Here is a 17,302-nt window from a genome sequence, read left to right on the forward strand (position 1 = left end):
CAAATAAAATGCACTTAAATAATAAATTAAATACCATTAAATACCAGGAATATCCTTTTTAAAATTAGGGGTATTACATCCACTGTATATACGCACCCTAACCAACGAGTCTGAGACTCAAGCTCATCTTGTGGTACCATAAACATATATATAAAGTCCGTCCAAAATCAGGGTATGTAGTTCAATTATTTATCGAACTAACATACAATAAGAAATTAGTTAGTCACTCAACTTATTCAGTTGATATGATTTAACCATCATCCATTAATCCAGGAAACCACTCAACTTAGTTGTAGTTGATTTGACTTAAACACAATTAGGATTCAATATTTATAAATCCATTCCTTTAATCCGTTAGGTTAGGTTTAGGCATTTTGAGCTAAACCGTCCCTAGTATGTCACCGTCCCATACAGGTGCATACAATCCTCCATATCCTTGTAAATTACATCATATATATAACAATTTAATAATTTACAATTCAAAACTAATATCCAAATAATTACAGAAAGAAGATTAACAATCTAGCAATTAAAATCCAGTATTAATCCATGTAATTGCATCAAAGAATTTAATATTCTAACAACTAACATCCAAAACATGCATAGTTCAAATTTAATATAACAATGACCCTATCATATATTTAAAATAAGTTCTATATTAATATTATAGTCCAATAAATCGCTAAATTAATTTAAGCAATTTAGTTCCTTCCATCCGGTAACAGCGTACTAAGTTGTATACTTATTTTTTGTTTTATCTTTTAACACAGAGCCACACACAATGCCACAAGTCCAATTTATTAATTAAAAGACTTCACCGTGCATTTAAAATAAATTTAGAATCATTTTATAGCACCCTAAACTGTCAGATTAAAACTAGTCAGTAAATCTCCTTCCAGCGTTAACCGCACGCAAAGTTGTCAAATAGCGTACTGTTAATTCTATTAAAACTAAGGGGTAAATTTATACAATTCAAGACCTTAGTTACATGTTACACTAATTATTTAAAAACCCATTAAATTTCTAAAACTGTTCAAGAACCCCAAGTGCCCAAACAGTAACTGAAAAGTCACTGTACGCACAAAATAATAAAAGAGCCTGCTCTAGAAAAATTGAGCAGGCTCAATGCAGCATAGAGCCGGCTCTAAACCACCTTGGAGCTGGCTCTAAAGAGGTGGGAGCTGGCTCTTGACATTCCAGAGCCAGCTCTCTCCCTCCCTGTGAGTTATCTCTCTGTTCCAGCTTCGTTTGCTCCGTTTTTGACCTCTGTTTCAACTCCGGCCAGTTGCAACCTTTCTATTTGGTTTTTAAACTGATCTAGGAATCTTAATTAAGCCTAGAAGCATCCCCCATGACTAGTTTACAGTAGTTGACAACAAGTATAGTAATAACATCTGCTACAAATTTAACATGATAAAAGCGACGAACTGAACCCAGATTTTGCAACTACTGTAACAGAATTATTTTAACATATACAAATCATCAAAATATCATACAATAAACATATATTTTCAGTTAATGATCAATTAAACCCTAGAGACTATTTAGGTGCACAGAACACAAGCCAACGGGAGAGAGGAAGAAGAGAACTTGCCTGTAGTTTTAGACTCAAAACTTGTCGCCGTCTTCCTAACTTCCGACAACCACTGCAACACTGTCTAGCCTCCTATTACTTCTACTCTTCCCTTCTCCTAGGTCCGACCTTGAAGCCTCAGTCGAAAACCTCACAAACTTGCTATGCTCTCTCAAAGCCTCACTCTGTAACTCTCTGTATCTATGTTACGTGAATAGGGTTTTTCCAACCCTTAATACAGATTATAACTATATATATATAGGCGTAAAAATACTAAACCCTAATCCTGGTTTAATTAGAGACAGAACCCTAATCCTAATCCTAGTCGGCCCACAGAACCTAAATCATATTCATATTTGATTCATGTATGACGGCTCAAAGAGAACCCTAACTGAAAAAAAAAAAAAACGTATTTAAAACCTTAGTTAACATATTTACACATTTAACCAATTCAAATTAAATAATTAACAAATAATTAAATTTTAAAACAACCAATTTATCAAGTAGTTCAATGTAACAACAACAATTAATTAAATGGCAATTAAATCAAACAAGTCACAAAATACAAATAATTTCAAATAAATCCAATAGTAAACACAAATAAATAATTAACACACCAAAAACGCACTTAAATAATTTATTAAAAATACCGGGACCATCCTTTAAACTTAGGGGTATTACACTAAGCAACTCATGAGCATCGACATGATCAGGATAGGGCTTTCTGTATACTGGCTGAGTACGTCTGCGACCCTGTGCTACTTCGGCCTATATAAAAGCCAAAATCTAAACCCTATCAATCCCTGTATTTCTTCCTGGAGGATCATTTGGGTGTCGCGGAATGAATGGATTAACCCACTCCCTTTGATGATCGGCATTTACTTGCCCCCCAACAGCAGCTGGAGGTATCAATGGATTAGCCCTACCTTGGTTTAGGTTGCCTACCACTTCTTGTTGATCTCTCACTGGTGGAATCGGCTGCACATGTGGACGCTGCACATTTTGATTATGCTAATCATTCATTGGTGGCTGGTAAACTAGCACAGTATTTATTGCCGGCGGATCTGATAAGATTGGTGGATTCCCCATCGACATGCCGAGTGTATGATTCGGCACATTACTGATTGTAATACCAAGTCCTGCACTTGGCGGTACGATACTTGTTCGAGGCCCTAGGGAAATATGTATCAATGGTGCCGTCATACGCTGAAATATGGACTCATTAATATGAGATGCTTCGACTTGATCATGTCGATTTTGATTAGCCGATATACTGGTTTCAAGCTTCTGATTCATCTCTTCCATTTAAGCGTACATCATTTGATTTAATTCCCCAGTTATTGACCTCATCTCATGTATCTGAGAAACCAAAATTTGATTTGATTCCCCCACTTGGGACCTTACTTCACCGATCTGTACTTGCTGGGCATCAATTTTTTGCATAATCGATTCCAGTACCCGACCCAAAGGAAGTTCGGATGGAATAGATGAGTCGGTATCATCACCAACGCTGAGTTGCTGGTTCTCCTGGTCAATATTGTCACCTGTAGTCACACCTTTCAAATTTCTTAGCTTTGGAGGCATCTTTACTATAATTTGCTCACCTGATGGGTCCCACTAGGCGTGCCAAAAATGTTGACGCTAAAATCGATTCCTAAGATCCGATCTTAATTTGATGTAAACCGGGCGTGCCAGAACCAAATATATGGTTCAAATGTAAATTGTCAACTATAGTCCCTTTGAGAAAGTTGACTTTCAGGTGATTGTGAGGAAAAAATGAACAATAAAAACTCCTCTTTGAGTTCAGAATTGCCTTAGTTAAAAGGATTTTATCAGTGGAAAATTATAGTAAAAGACTAAGAGAATAGAAAGGGGAGGCAATAGATATAGCAAGAAAGAAAGATTGAAAGAGATAGATGGAAAAAGAGAAATAGATAGAGCGAGAGATTGAGAAATAGATAGAAAGAAAGAAGAAATAGTAAGGATACTATTCTTGGAAAAGCTTGAGAAAGCAAACAAATAATAAATTGATTCTGAGAGTGCTGGATCTAGTTCACAGCATGCCTCATTCTTTATTTATAAATACAGATAACCTAACTGAAAAATAAAACAAACTCTATCTATCTTTTACTTCAAAATAAATCTTTGATACAATTTAGATCCCACGTGGAATTATCAACACTTCCTCCAATCCAAAGCCCAACCATGTAATCGACCCAATACTCCATGTACCCAGCCCAATCTCTTCTCACCATTCGCGCCCTTATCTTTTTGCATGTAGTTTTGCTCAATAGTTCATGTCTATGTACAATATTGATGAATTTCTTCCCAATCAAATTGCTAACCCAACCCATCTTTGGCCCAATCAAAAATCCATAAACCAAACGTCCTATATGGCCCACGTATTAAAATGGGTCTACAACCCAAATACCAAAATGGGTGTCAACAAGCCTAACCTTTATAAACCCAACCTTATCCACTATACATATTTTTTATCAATACATATGCTTGACTCTCCGAATAAATGAAAATGATAAAAAAAAAATTTAAATAATTCTCCATGGGTGGTTGAAAGGCCTTAGTGGTGTCAAAAAAAACCGTCAACCCGAAAAATCAAATCGGACCGGATGATTTGGTCCGATTTCATAGTGGTTTGATCCGGTCACGGGTTTCAAAATAAATAAAATCGTAAATTTGTTATCTGGTCTCGATTTATAATCATACAGGACCGGACCGTTATAATATATTATATATAATTATATATGTGTTATATCTAATAATCTATATTCTAAATAAAAAAATTCTTATGTGTTTTCAACTTTTCATGCATGGGAAACATAATAACATGCATGTTTTGATGCTATATTTATTATGTGTAGGCCTTCTAGGGTACAATCATGTCAATATTATTTTAGTATACACCTATAAGATATTTACATTATACTGAATTATTTTAGTTCCTACTTTTAGCCTAAAGACTAAAAGAGTATAGAGTTAACATTGCAGTCTCACTTCACTTCTGAGATCAGTGTTCTGGGAAAAATAGGGGTGGTTGGTTTATTGGATTTAATATGTTTTATGATTGAATTGTCTAAGTTATATCCTTATAATATTCAATTATTCGTGGCTATGCAGATTAAGGGGGATAAAACATCTTATATGTGGATACTCTTGTGATGTTTGTTGTTACTTTACAGGGGGATGTGTACATCCCTTGTGAAATGTGGATGTATTATATACAAGGAAAAAAAAAAAAAAAAAAAAGTTTTTTTTTTAATTTTTTTTTTTGTTTTTAATCAATTGAAAGTATGAAAATGTGAAATCGAACCGAACCTTTCCGGTTATTCACGGTTTGGACTGGTTTGGTTCCATAGACGTTATGATTTGCTCTAGTTTCAAAAATATTAGAACTGTTATTAGCGATTTGGTCCCAAAAAAACTCTCAATCAGGTCCAAATCGGACCGTTGACACCCCTACTTAGTGGTGGTAACACATGTTGTATCATATGTACCATTTAAGAGGATTTTAAAGTATTAGATTGAAGAGAATTATATGTTTAGATTTCAAATGAAAATGTGCAAGGAGTTAATTGAAATCAATGTCTACAAATATTCAAGGTGATTGTATTAATATATTTTTTCTATCTTAGAGCTTCGGAATTCAACTTCAAAAGCCAACTTTTTATGTAAACTCAAATATCATTAATTTCAATTTCAATTCATTTATCCAAATGAACCTTTATACGTTTTATTGGTGTCTCGTGAAGGCATTTTTGGGACTCTTTGGGTATGTCTCGTATTTCTTCAATCAATAACATCACATTTTACAAACCAAAAACTGAGCTTTATCAAAAGAAGAAAATAAAACTAATTGAAGGGGCACATGCAGGCTATGAAGGAGCTAAAAAGAAAGCGAAATTTAAGAAAAAAAATGATTGACTATAATTTTTGCAATATTAATTTAGAGGTATGATTCAAATTTCCAAAATGATTGACTATAATTTCTGCAATCTCAATTTGAATCATACCTCTAATTAACTTAAGATTTCCCACTATGAAATTTTTATTTTCTTATCAGTTTCACTATTAATTTTCATCGAACAGAACAGAACAGAACAGAACAGAACGTTTATAGTCAAGAAGGAAATGCTAAAAAGGTGATCCCATGGTAAATATTTGCAAAGCCTTGAATGTCTATATACAATTCTCTTACAATATGGGCCCATATCCATAAAGGAAGGTAACCTGGTTCGTACCTGCAAATGTTACTCTGGGCCTCTAAGAAGCCCAGGAAAGAAGAGAGGAGACATAGGATGGGCTTAAGAGCTTATTCATGCCTTTTGAGGCCCATCATCATAGGAGATGGACGATGGGCCCCACCGTCTATGGACCTTCGTTGAGAACCTACAACATTAAGCCCAAGGTCAAAATTTGAAAAAGCCATTAAACTCCAACGGTCAAAAGAAGGGGCAGCTGTTGGATTTCCAATTGCAGCCTCTGCTTGTCCACAAGGACACATTTAGAGAGTTGGACACTCTATTAATTAGGTCACTAAGTAATGTCCGCTTATTATATGCAGATATCATGTCCAAACAATATGTCCATAATTACATGGTCCAGTTTCATATGGTAATTTAATTTTTTTTTCCCACCCTGGCAAACAAATAGAGCACCATTACAACTTTTGAGCAACATCATTCACAGTGAGCAATAAAACATGACTCGGAATATGCACTAGTTCAACATCACGTTAAACATTATTTCTGGAGAGTTTTGTCATTGCAAGAATGATCTCGTTGCCATAGGATACGACCAACATGTTGAAGATCCTGGCCAAAGGAAAAAGTTAAAAAAAAAAAAAAAAAAAATAGAAGAAGAAGAAGAAGAAAGTAAAAACAGTCCATAAAATCTAATACCGAGCGCTCGACTGGTGTCCTCTGAGCGCTTGAATGGTACCATGAGCACCCCCAACACAAGCACGAGCTTGGGCACGGTCTGAGCGCTCGGGCCTAGCCTCCGAGTGCTCCGTAGGGAATTTCTAATGCCCAAGGCCGAGTGCTCGCAACACGGCAGCGAGTGCTCGAAGACCCCAGAAAATAAGTCTTTTGCCCCTTTTTACCTTCGTCCGACATTAATCCCGAGCCTAGTTGTGGTCATTTTTTACCCTTATCCCAACTCATAATCATGAGTGAATAAATAATTATCTTCATGATACATTGATGTCCAACATACAATTACGTCAATATACATCTTTTCTTCAAAAAAAAACTCACACCATTGAAAAATATGCATGTTAATATCTTTCTCAGCGATTACAAGCCCAAATATATTCAAAATGTAGTATAAAAGAATATAATTACAAGTTGAGTCCCTTGAGGTCTTAACTAGATTACTCCTATAAAAGAAGTAAAGTGCAAGAAAAAATACAAATATAAAAAGTAATTGCCGAAAGTAATATTCTGATGTTCGTCGTGGACTTTTACACATTCCCTTCTTCTTAAGGCTCCAACTTGTTGAAAGTAGTTGCAAATTCATATTTGAATTCAAACGAAACCTTAACAATCAGCGTTATTAAACAATTTATAAAGGAAATCTTTGATGATGTGGCACTCAAAAATGATTGCTGTCTTATGCTGATTCAAACTTTACTTCTAAATAGAAGTCTAGAAATAACCTTCAATTATCATGTTATATTTTTATTTTATTACTAGTATTATTATTTTCATTATAGATACCACTATCTGGCCGAACCAAATTTCATTTTAAAGGGGCGAACATAAAAATTAGGTGTGGTGTAAAAAATACTTTTAAAGTATATTTTACGTAACATTTATATTTTCTATTTGAAAAAGTGTATAAGAAATATTCCTATTCTTTTTACATTATACGAAAACAACTCTCAATAAAAAATTTAATTTAAATTAGTATTGTAATATTCGCTTCACCCTTTTATATTTTAAAAAATGTCCAAAGAAGTTTTATGTAATACCATTTTCTTGGTGGATTGGCACACTTCAATCTGGATTAGAACCAGATCAAAGTGGGTTTACCCGTGGGATCTGTTTTCGGCAGACCACATAGCCTTGCTCTTTTACATCAAGGTCCGGCGGTGACCCCTTTCTCTTCCTTTTGCTCCATTTTTCTTCTTCTTTTTATTTTATTTTATTTTATTTTATTTTTTATTTTTAAATTCCTTCTTCCCCCACCTTACCTCAAAACTCCATTAATGAACCTTGAAAGAATTGCCGATGAAGGCTGCCGGAGAGACAAATATTGAAGCTTTTCGGGTTGGTCATTGAAGTTTTTCCATTTTGGGTCTCTCGGTTGGCAAAGCTCATTTAAGAAGTATTGGGTCTCTCTATTTTTCATGAATCGAAGCACTGTTTGGATCTCAACCATGTTAACTTCATATCATGAGACCCGGCCTGAAGCTCGCGAACCACCACGTTGCCACCTCCTCCAACCTTGTCGGCACAAGCATTCTCCGACCGAGCTTCAGACCACCTGCAGGCGAGCTTCAAACCATGCATGAAACTGAAGGTTTTTTTTTTTTTTTTTTTTTTCTCTGGGCATCATCAAACGTTTCTCTCTCTCACTAAATGTTTCTCTCTGTAAAACTGAACTCTTTATATATATATATATATATTGATGAGCAATTTTAGTTTTACTTATTGAAGAACAAGACGATGAGATTCGGTCCATATATGAAGTGCCTATTGATTCTAAGAGTCTCAATAGTCAATACCAATTGTATTGTGGGATTATTAAGGCTGGTTTTTCATTTCCCAAATTCCCAGTGAAGCCAATTAAATGCTTAGACAAATGGGTGGAGTGCCGGATCTGCCATTGATGGTGGAGAGTGCAGTGTGGTTGTGCCTTCTTTGTTCATTTCACAAAATTATATATTTTTTTATATAATTTATAAAATGTCACAATAAGGGCATTTTAGTCAAATTTTACATTAAATATGTAAGTAAGACCTGTTTACACTAATGTTATACTTTTAGGTATTTTTTGCAGCTGAGGGAGTAATATTCACCGTAAGAAGGTTTTTTACACTTCACCCTAAAAACTACAAGACGTAGTGAGTGCATTAAATTCAATACGGCTGAATTAAATGCACTATAGCTATATATTCACGCTGCAGAATGGAGAACTCTGGGTAAAAATATAGAGGGAGGCGGGAAAAAAATACAGAGAATGAGAGAAGCAAGAATCACTTAGTAATGAAGTTTTGGGTGTTTTCATTCTTCTGTAATTAAAATAAACTTTGGAATTCAACTTCAATAGCTAATCTTTTGTGTAAACTCAAATCTCATTATTTCAATTTTATTCATTATGCACTAGTTATTTTTGTTGAGTTAATGCTCTGATTAATGATTAACTTCGGAAAATAATGTTGTACAAGTAACTTAATGATCTGATTAAGTTCTTAATTTAATGATTTATGATATTTCACATGTTCTAATCTATAGTTTAATCTGGTTTTATTAATACGGCTTTTTACCAGGTCAGGAATGTGTTTACTGTTTATATATATATTCTGTCCAAATAATATGTCTATATTTATTATTTACTTGGTGCGGTTTCATCTGGTAATTAGCTAACAAATATTGTAGTACGTCCAGACAAATACATGCACTGGCCTGAATTTGTTCATATTCAAGCCTCAAAAGGAAGTACAAATTGCAACCCATGAACCTGAATGATCAAATCATGAGTCATATATTATATATAAATACAGATAAAAAAAAATAGTAACACAAATAGAGATTTGTATAAACAAACATAATTAAGATATGGTGAATTTTCTGGCTTATTTTAATTACAGAAAAAAAAAAAAAAAAATCTGCCTTATTTTTTCGAACAGAGGAACAATCAAAATAAACATATATATTTCACTTTCACACACTTTTGAAACTTATATATATCAAATTTTTAGTGGTCCGATCCGTGTTATGATCATCACTTGAATACGTATCTTACTAAGCCAGGAATGTGAGTGTTCATGAAGTAGTCCTCCCAATCGATGCATCTGGGGTCGCAGTAAAACAAATCTGTCTCAATGCAGCTCTCTCTTGCTGCCATTCGCAACTTTTCTGTGTTCATGTCATCGAAGCTGATGCAATTAAGAACAAACAGTCGATGTTATATACACAAAAAAAGGGAAAATTAATGTTGGTGTTGCAAACAGCTAGTACACCAAGATATATATATATATATATATATATATATATATATAGACACACACACACACACACATATACTTACACGCCCTTAAAGAACAAGTAGGGTCTATAAATTTCTATCAGCCGCATGACAAAGTTGATCTTTCGATTAAGGTCAAGGTATATGCCCTGAAAATATTGGCAGAATGCTGCATTCACTAATTCTAATCCCTAAAAAAAGATGAAAGGGAAAAAAAATTATTAGTGATACGAAGATAATAATAGTAGTAGACTAGTAGTAGTAGAATCTTAGCATTAATGAAATGTGTAGATATAAGAATACTACAAATCTTTGTTTGGTTGCCTAGAAAATCTTCCAACTATATAAGTCTACTTATTTCTAAAAAACTTTCATCCCAATTGCATGCTCCTGTAAAGTAAAAATGACACTCTCATCGTAAGCGTATATGACATCAATGACATATATGCACAAAATATTTGGTTCCCAAACAGAAATTATGATTTTTTTTTTCTTTAAAAAATTCAAGCAAACCCACACTCAGCGTTCCATTTGGGAGTAGAGTTCATACCATCTCAGCTAGGGGACATTAGTTTTTTGAAAATGAAATTGTGATGCTAAAAAGAACACAAACCTTTAATGGGAGCAAGTAATGAATTGCCACGTATCGGTGGAAGCTAGCCATGGTGCTCAACACTGTAACCTTGCCTACAATGACAGGCTTTCCATCCTTACCAATCCATGGATTCTTGGTGAAGTAACGGAAGGCGTAATCTTGAAGGCCTGTTAATTTCATAGGATTTGCTACTGATGAGCCCACTTGGTGTATGATCTCATATGGTTGATTTGCATAACCCACCATGGCAACGATCATAGAATTAACCACCATGTCAGCGGGAATCTGCATCCATTATATATATATATATATATATATATATATACATCCTTTAATCATATATAGTTTGATTGTTTGAAAGGAACAAAAATATGGATGAGGTCCCGAAAAACATCTTATGGTATTCATCTCGGAGTGTATGACCTCCTATAAATTTTAAAAAGTTCATAATATTCAATTTTGGAGCAAACAAGCACGAATGTTAAAAAGACTAAAATAACCCTCTATAACTGAATAAAAAATAGGAAAAAAAATTAATTAAATGTGAAATAACTAAATTGTTCCTTATATATATATATATATATATATATATATATATATATATATAATAATATAGGGTTGCGGACAAAAAATATCCTTATGGTATGCATATAGAGTATATAACTCTCTATATGTTCTAAACCTACTTAATATTCAATTTGGTGCAAATAAGGATTGAATGTTATAAAGACTAAAGTATCCCTACAACTGAATAAAAAATAGGTAAAAAAAAATAACTAAATATGACAAATGTGTGTGTATACATTATCAGAAGAGATAATAGTATTTTTAAAATCTTATATCTTAAAAATGTCATGTGCAATACATGAATAAATTTTTAACGAAACAATGGCATCAAATCCTTAATCGTTAAAATTTTTCAAACTTAACGAACTTATATATTCAAAATAAATAATTAGGGTATTATTTGCCCAAAATGTAAACATTAAAAACGTTTTTCTCACTTTGCCCTTATAAGGGCATTATAGAAAGAGATAAGAGTGTTTTTAAAATTTTATACCTTAATAGTGATTTCAAGTCATTTTTTTTGTTCATTTTTCAAACTTGACCGACTTATAAACACAACAAAATCCTTATTTGATTCTTTTTTTTTTTTTTTTTTTTAAACTTAACGAGCAATTATCTCCATGGATAACGTTTGTGGACCTGTAACGGTCATGTAACAGTCAATTGTTCTGTTGAGCCTTGTATAGGCCGACCTGGGCCTCAGTTATTTTTCTCTTGGGCCTTGTTTGTTGTTGTCTAGCCTTCGGCTAACAGGGCCTTTGTATCTATCTTTGTTCATATATATATATATTGAAAATTTAACTTTCAAAAAAAAAACAGACGAACACATATACAAATATATATATATATATATATATATATATATATATATATATAATAACTCACCACATCTACTACTGATTCAGGATCCCCAAGAAAGCATGTGATTCTTCCTTTACCGTAACCAAGCACTAAGCTATCAATCGTTCTGTAACAGTAAAAAATTACATGAACAGAAATCCTGTTATATTTTATTTCTATCATTTTTAGCATCCAAACAAACTGAAAAATTATATAACAAAATAAATTAAATTTATGTCATATTTATTACCACAAGCTAGCTTTCATGTTACACAATAAATTAAAATGACCAAAGATTTTATATAAATTACCTGACACCTTCAACCCAACCAGGGAAGGGCTCTTTGTAAGTACTGGTCACGATGGTAGGGCGAACGACAACTAGTGGTAAATTTTCTTTCCAGTGCCCTAGGAACATCTCTGCCATTGCTTTTGTAAATACGTAGGTATTAGGCCATCCATACAAATTTGCCCTGTGAAATATCAATGTTAACCGTAATTAATAAGAGAAATGATATTTGTACTCCAATTGAAACTCGGGAATGATGTATACTCCATTTCTTTTAATTCAAGAAGTGTATAATCTTCTTTGTAAAAATATATATTAAGATTTGAATTCGGTAGTTATTGAATTCACTTTATGTGAATGGATCATTACGTCACGTGATAGGACCCATAACCCGACTCACATAAATTAAATTCGATAAAAATCACTACTCATATAATCATCTTATGAGATATATACCTTCCTAGCTAAGTCATAAAAACTTTCATTAGGAGCCCTAATTTCATAAAGGGTACGAGAGTCATTTGATGTATAAGATCTTTTTATTTATTTTATTTTATAAACACATGGGCATAAATGACATTTCAAATGATTTTTTTTAGGTTTAATGGTGTAATAACTTCAAACCTCATAGAATGTGAACGTAATTCAACCCTTTTTTTTTTTTTTTTGGTTAAATACTCTGACACCCCCTCTGGTTTGTCTTTATTACTCACAGATAGTAGAAAAAAAAAACCTAAACCTCCCATCAAGTTTGGTTAACTTTGCTTTAACTTCCCCTTTCGTTAATTGACGGTTAAAATGGTCAAAGACAACTAATTAAAAATATATATAATGCCAAAACTACCCTTGACTAGTGAAGATGAGATATATGAGGTTATAAATGAGTTTGAGACCAATTAGATCATAAATGACGTGGACTTGACTTTTTTATTTTTTTTTCTGTTGGATGTTTAATTGAGGTATATATTAAATATATTGTGAAATTATATTAACATATTGTTAGATGTTTAATTGAGGCATATGATTGGTAAAGCTAGTTATATGTTTTATATGTTTTAGTATTTTCAATAAATTCAATACATAAAATGAAGGAAGGGAGGAAAATAAAAAATAAATAAATAAATAGAGAAAAAATGTAACATCATATTATGAACATTATGTAAAATATATTAAGTAATCGTCGATTTATATTGTTGGTTTAATCAGCTAAATTGTGTATTATGACTCAAAATCGATTTCATAATAATATCATTGGATTGATTTATATATATATATATATATATATATATATATATATATATATATACATTCATAATATTAATTAATTTGATTTAAAGAAGAAATCAGGTTCGAAATCAGATTGGGAACACTAGATGTTGTTTTTCGGATTTTTCATGACATGCCTAATTATGTTTGTATTCCAAATTCTTACACGGTACTTGCACTTCTATAATTCATGGCTTATATCTAAACTAAAATGATATATTTAAGTTAATTTATGTTGATATTTGTGTACAAATTAAAATGACTTATAATAGGGAAGGATAGTTTTGGTATTATATTTTTTTTAATTAGTTGACTTTTGACTTTTTTAATAATCAACTAACAAAAGAGGGTGTCATGGCAAAATTAACCAAACCTAAGGGAGGTTAAGCTTCTTTCTTTCTTTCTTCTTCTTCTTCTTTTTTCAAATTTTTTTTTTTTTCATTTTTTTTTTTTTTTTTTTGTGAAATGGAAATAATTGAACGAGCTAAAAATAGTTGTATCTACCTTGTCTCACCGAGAAACTCTATCTAAAGGCAGCGAGACACTTATATACGCGCGCGCGCGCATTAAATACGACGTATAACCTAAGTGACCTAAGGAAGCTTCATTTCACCCTTACTGTAAAATTTACATTTAAACAAACCAGCTCACTACTTGTCTAGTCAAATACCATATTCACCAAAAGATAATTAATTATAGGTTCAAAACCATCAAGCACTAGGAAATTATATCATATTACGTGCATTACTATTTTTTCTTTCACATTCGTTAGCAATAAAAGAAAGATTTAAGATAATGATCAGTAATTATTTTTTGAATACAACTTATTTTTTGGTGATTGTAATTGAATTTTATTTACATATTTATTTGCATGTTTCAAAACATAGCAATATTTAAGAATTCACATTTTAAAATCAAATAAAATGTTAGATTCATAATTCTAATTATTAACTAAGATAATTCTATATGAACAGAAAACAAAAAAACAAGTCTCAGAAAAATAGCAAAGACCGTCAGTGTGAGAGAAATAGCAAAGACCGTCTTATTCTATTATTCAATTGATTTATGCAAAAAAAAAAAAAAAAAAAAAAAAATGATTTATGCAAAAACATATATTTTCTAGAATTGACATGACATTTAGAACCCCAACGAATCAATTGTCCCACTAATTTTTTATTTAATATTAATATTAGTATTCTTTTCGTCCCAAAATAGTTCGGTACTTTAAAAACTGTTCACACAGTTTTCAAAGTATCCAATTATTTTAGGACAGAAAAAGTATTTTTTATTTTAAATTATATACCTGTGAAATTTAATTTTGGGTCCTTCCCTGAATATGGTTTCTCTTTTTATTTAAAATAAAACTTACTTTGAGGCACTGCTACTTATCAGAAAAATAAAAAATAAAAAAATTAGGACACTGCCTTCTTAATTGTGGGTGTTAATGAAATTATTCTCCTTTTTAATTATCGATTTGGGAAGCTGAGGGTTGTGTGTATTTGGTTAAAAAAAAACTAATATTTTTTATAAAAAAATTATGAAAAACAACTATTATTATTATTATTATTTTTTAGCATGAAATTCAAACATTCAATGATATGCAAAAACTTAAATCCTCATCATTTAATATGGATTGAATAGAAATTGAATGCTAAGAGTGTGACAAATCAAGCTCCCCCATTGGACCACTGTAGAAAGGAGTGATTATCAGGCAATCTTAAGCCCCGTGTCAATGCATGGTCTATTCAAATTTATTATAGAATAAAACAAAATAAAATAAAAGAGAAGGTGACTCAAAAAAAAAAAAAAAATTAAGTAAAAAAAATTATAATTTTGATCAAAGTCTTTTTCAGTACATTACCAAATATACATGATTGAGTTAACCCTTTATTTGTCGATAACTCAAAATGAGTTAAATGATCACTTGAATGCGCCTCTCAATCATTGTCTTCATGATGTTTTTCCCTCAAACCTATTTCTTTGAATGTGCCTAACTATATGGTTGTAAACCCAACTTTAATTTATTAATTAGTTTCGACTAACAAGCTTGACATTTCATTGAAAAGACTATTAACTGATTATTAAAAGTTGTTCTCATGCCTTGTAATACTATTTAAGTGTAAGTACTTACTTATTTCAAAAAATGAATATATATATATATAATTTAAGATTTAGCCCAAAATTGGGCATGACTATACTTATTAAAATTTATTAGTTTTGAAAATTATAGACTCTCCTGGGCAACACAAAAGCATGCAATTTGAATTTAATTAGTTAGAATATTATGTCAAACCTTTGAAAGCCTAAATCTTTCATTGCTCTTGTAATGGCTTTTTCTGGAGCTTTCTCTGCTCGGAGCTCATTCAATCTCTCCTCCACCACTTGTTTTTCTGCATCAATGTCTAATCCAGACACGCCGTTTAGTGTCTCGCCCAAGCAGTATGAGTTCTCTAATATCAGACCCTCCCTTTCGCCAGAAACATAAGCTGCAAATACATTATTAATGATCACCTTATGCAATTGAAAATGGACTCTCTTTCTAGACAGAGACTAAAATTAAATTAAATTAAATTAATAAATGAACTAATAGTTTAATTTGTTAGAAAAGATACTACTAACCAGTCGATACTTGTAGAAGCAACTTTATTTTGACACATTTCTTTGCAAAGTTCATAACATGCTTAGCTCCTATTGTATTAATACCCAGAGATACATCATATCTACATACAAATTAAAAAAAAAAAAAAAAAAACATTAATTTACTTAATTTAAAATTAATGAGAGGAATTGAAAGTTGTTAGTCCATAAATACGTACCTTTCATCAAAGTTGGTTGTCGCAGCTAAATTAACAATAACATCTACTTCTCTCCACATCTCTTCCACCAAATTAGTGTCCTCCACTCCTAAGTTCTCACTGCAGGTAATATCGCCAGCGACCGGAACAACTTTTTTGGAAATAAAAGAATTTAGGTTTGCTCCCCACTTCTCTTTTAGAACCCTAAACAAGTCCTTTGCAATGACCTATATATATATATATGTATGTATGTATAGAAGTGGTTACAATTAAAATGATGCTCCATTAATACATTAATATAAAATGCCATAGAAATCAAAATTGCATCATGAATTAATTGGTTTCCTTTCCATGACTAAATTTTACATAGTTTACAATATTTCTGGAGTTGATAGAAGCAATTAATCTTAATTAATTTAATTATGTACCTCATCATGCAAGCGCTGCAAAGCTGCCTTGGCATCTGTTGCTCTTACAAGAAGATATAGCTTCTTTAAATTTGGTTGAACTCTAAGTATCTTCTCCACAAATACTACATCCAAATTAACAAGTCATCATTAAATCATCAATATCTGTGTGTGTGTGTGTGTGTAGAGAGAGAGAGAGAGTACTCTTTGCTAGAAAGCCAGTGCCACCAGTGACTAAAATGCTCTTGTTTTCAAGAAACTGAATGACACTACCCAACTCCATTGCAGAAAAGAATGGCAAATTGGCAATGGGGAGAGAGAGTTGAAGTAAAATCCACAGAGAAAGGGCTTGGCACATATGCGAAAATAAATAGTGGACACGGAAGGTGAGAGTATGGTTTGGTTTGTTATTAATGTTTTTATCTATGTAGTACACGATAATACATATGGTTTGGTTTATTATTAATATTTCTATCTATATAGTCGACAATATAGATGAGCCACTTTAATTCTCTCTAGTCATCTACATTGTTCGTACATGTGAAAACTTTCGGAAGGAGGGTTAATCTTGGTTTTTTTCATTTTTATTTTTATCTTTTGGGTAAGTAATCAATTTATTCAAAAAGGAGCATACTCATTAATTCTTCTATTTATAGAAAATAATATCTATTGAATGGGAAGATCTATATTACCTCGCTACCTACCCAATAATTTCTGACATTTTGCGTTATGCTGGCAAGCTTTAATAGGTTTCTTCTTTTC

General features: G+C 32.1%; 1 protein-coding gene across 1 annotated transcript; it reads right to left on the reverse strand.

Moving 5' to 3' along the window:
* Nucleotides 1–9,326: 9,326 nt before the first annotated feature.
* Nucleotides 9,327–16,947, reverse strand: LOC132270339 (alcohol-forming fatty acyl-CoA reductase-like). Its single transcript, XM_059771518.1, has 10 exons — nucleotides 16,745–16,947; nucleotides 16,562–16,665; nucleotides 16,155–16,360; nucleotides 15,958–16,058; nucleotides 15,632–15,824; nucleotides 12,095–12,256; nucleotides 11,829–11,910; nucleotides 10,395–10,661; nucleotides 9,845–9,972; nucleotides 9,327–9,692 (listed from the first exon to the last, which is right to left on the reverse strand). The coding sequence occupies exons 1-10, from the start codon at nucleotides 16,896–16,898 to the stop codon at nucleotides 9,539–9,541; spliced, it is 1,551 nt and encodes a 516-aa protein (XP_059627501.1). The 5' UTR covers nucleotides 16,899–16,947; the 3' UTR covers nucleotides 9,327–9,538.
* Nucleotides 16,948–17,302: the final 355 nt, after the last annotated feature.

Source organism: Cornus florida, unplaced genomic scaffold (assembly GCF_030987335.1).
Source record: "Cornus florida cultivar Cherokee Brave unplaced genomic scaffold, ASM3098733v1 CherokeeBrave_3.0.0_Hap2_Chr08, whole genome shotgun sequence".
Classification (NCBI taxonomy): domain Eukaryota; kingdom Viridiplantae; phylum Streptophyta; class Magnoliopsida; order Cornales; family Cornaceae; genus Cornus; species Cornus florida.

Excerpts from the sequence above, each read along its gene's own strand:
- LOC132270339 (XM_059771518.1), bottom strand. The coding sequence starts at position 16,898 with ATGTGCCAAGCCCTTTCTCTGTGGATTTTACTTCAACTCTCTCTCCCC. Across the intron at positions 12,257-15,631 it reads AAAGATTTAGGCTTTCAAAG|GGCAAATTTGTATGGATGGC; the intron begins GTTTGACATAAT and ends GATATTTCACAG. Across the intron at positions 11,911-12,094 it reads GGTTGGGTTGAAGGTGTCAG|AACGATTGATAGCTTAGTGC; the intron begins GTAATTTATATA and ends TTACTGTTACAG.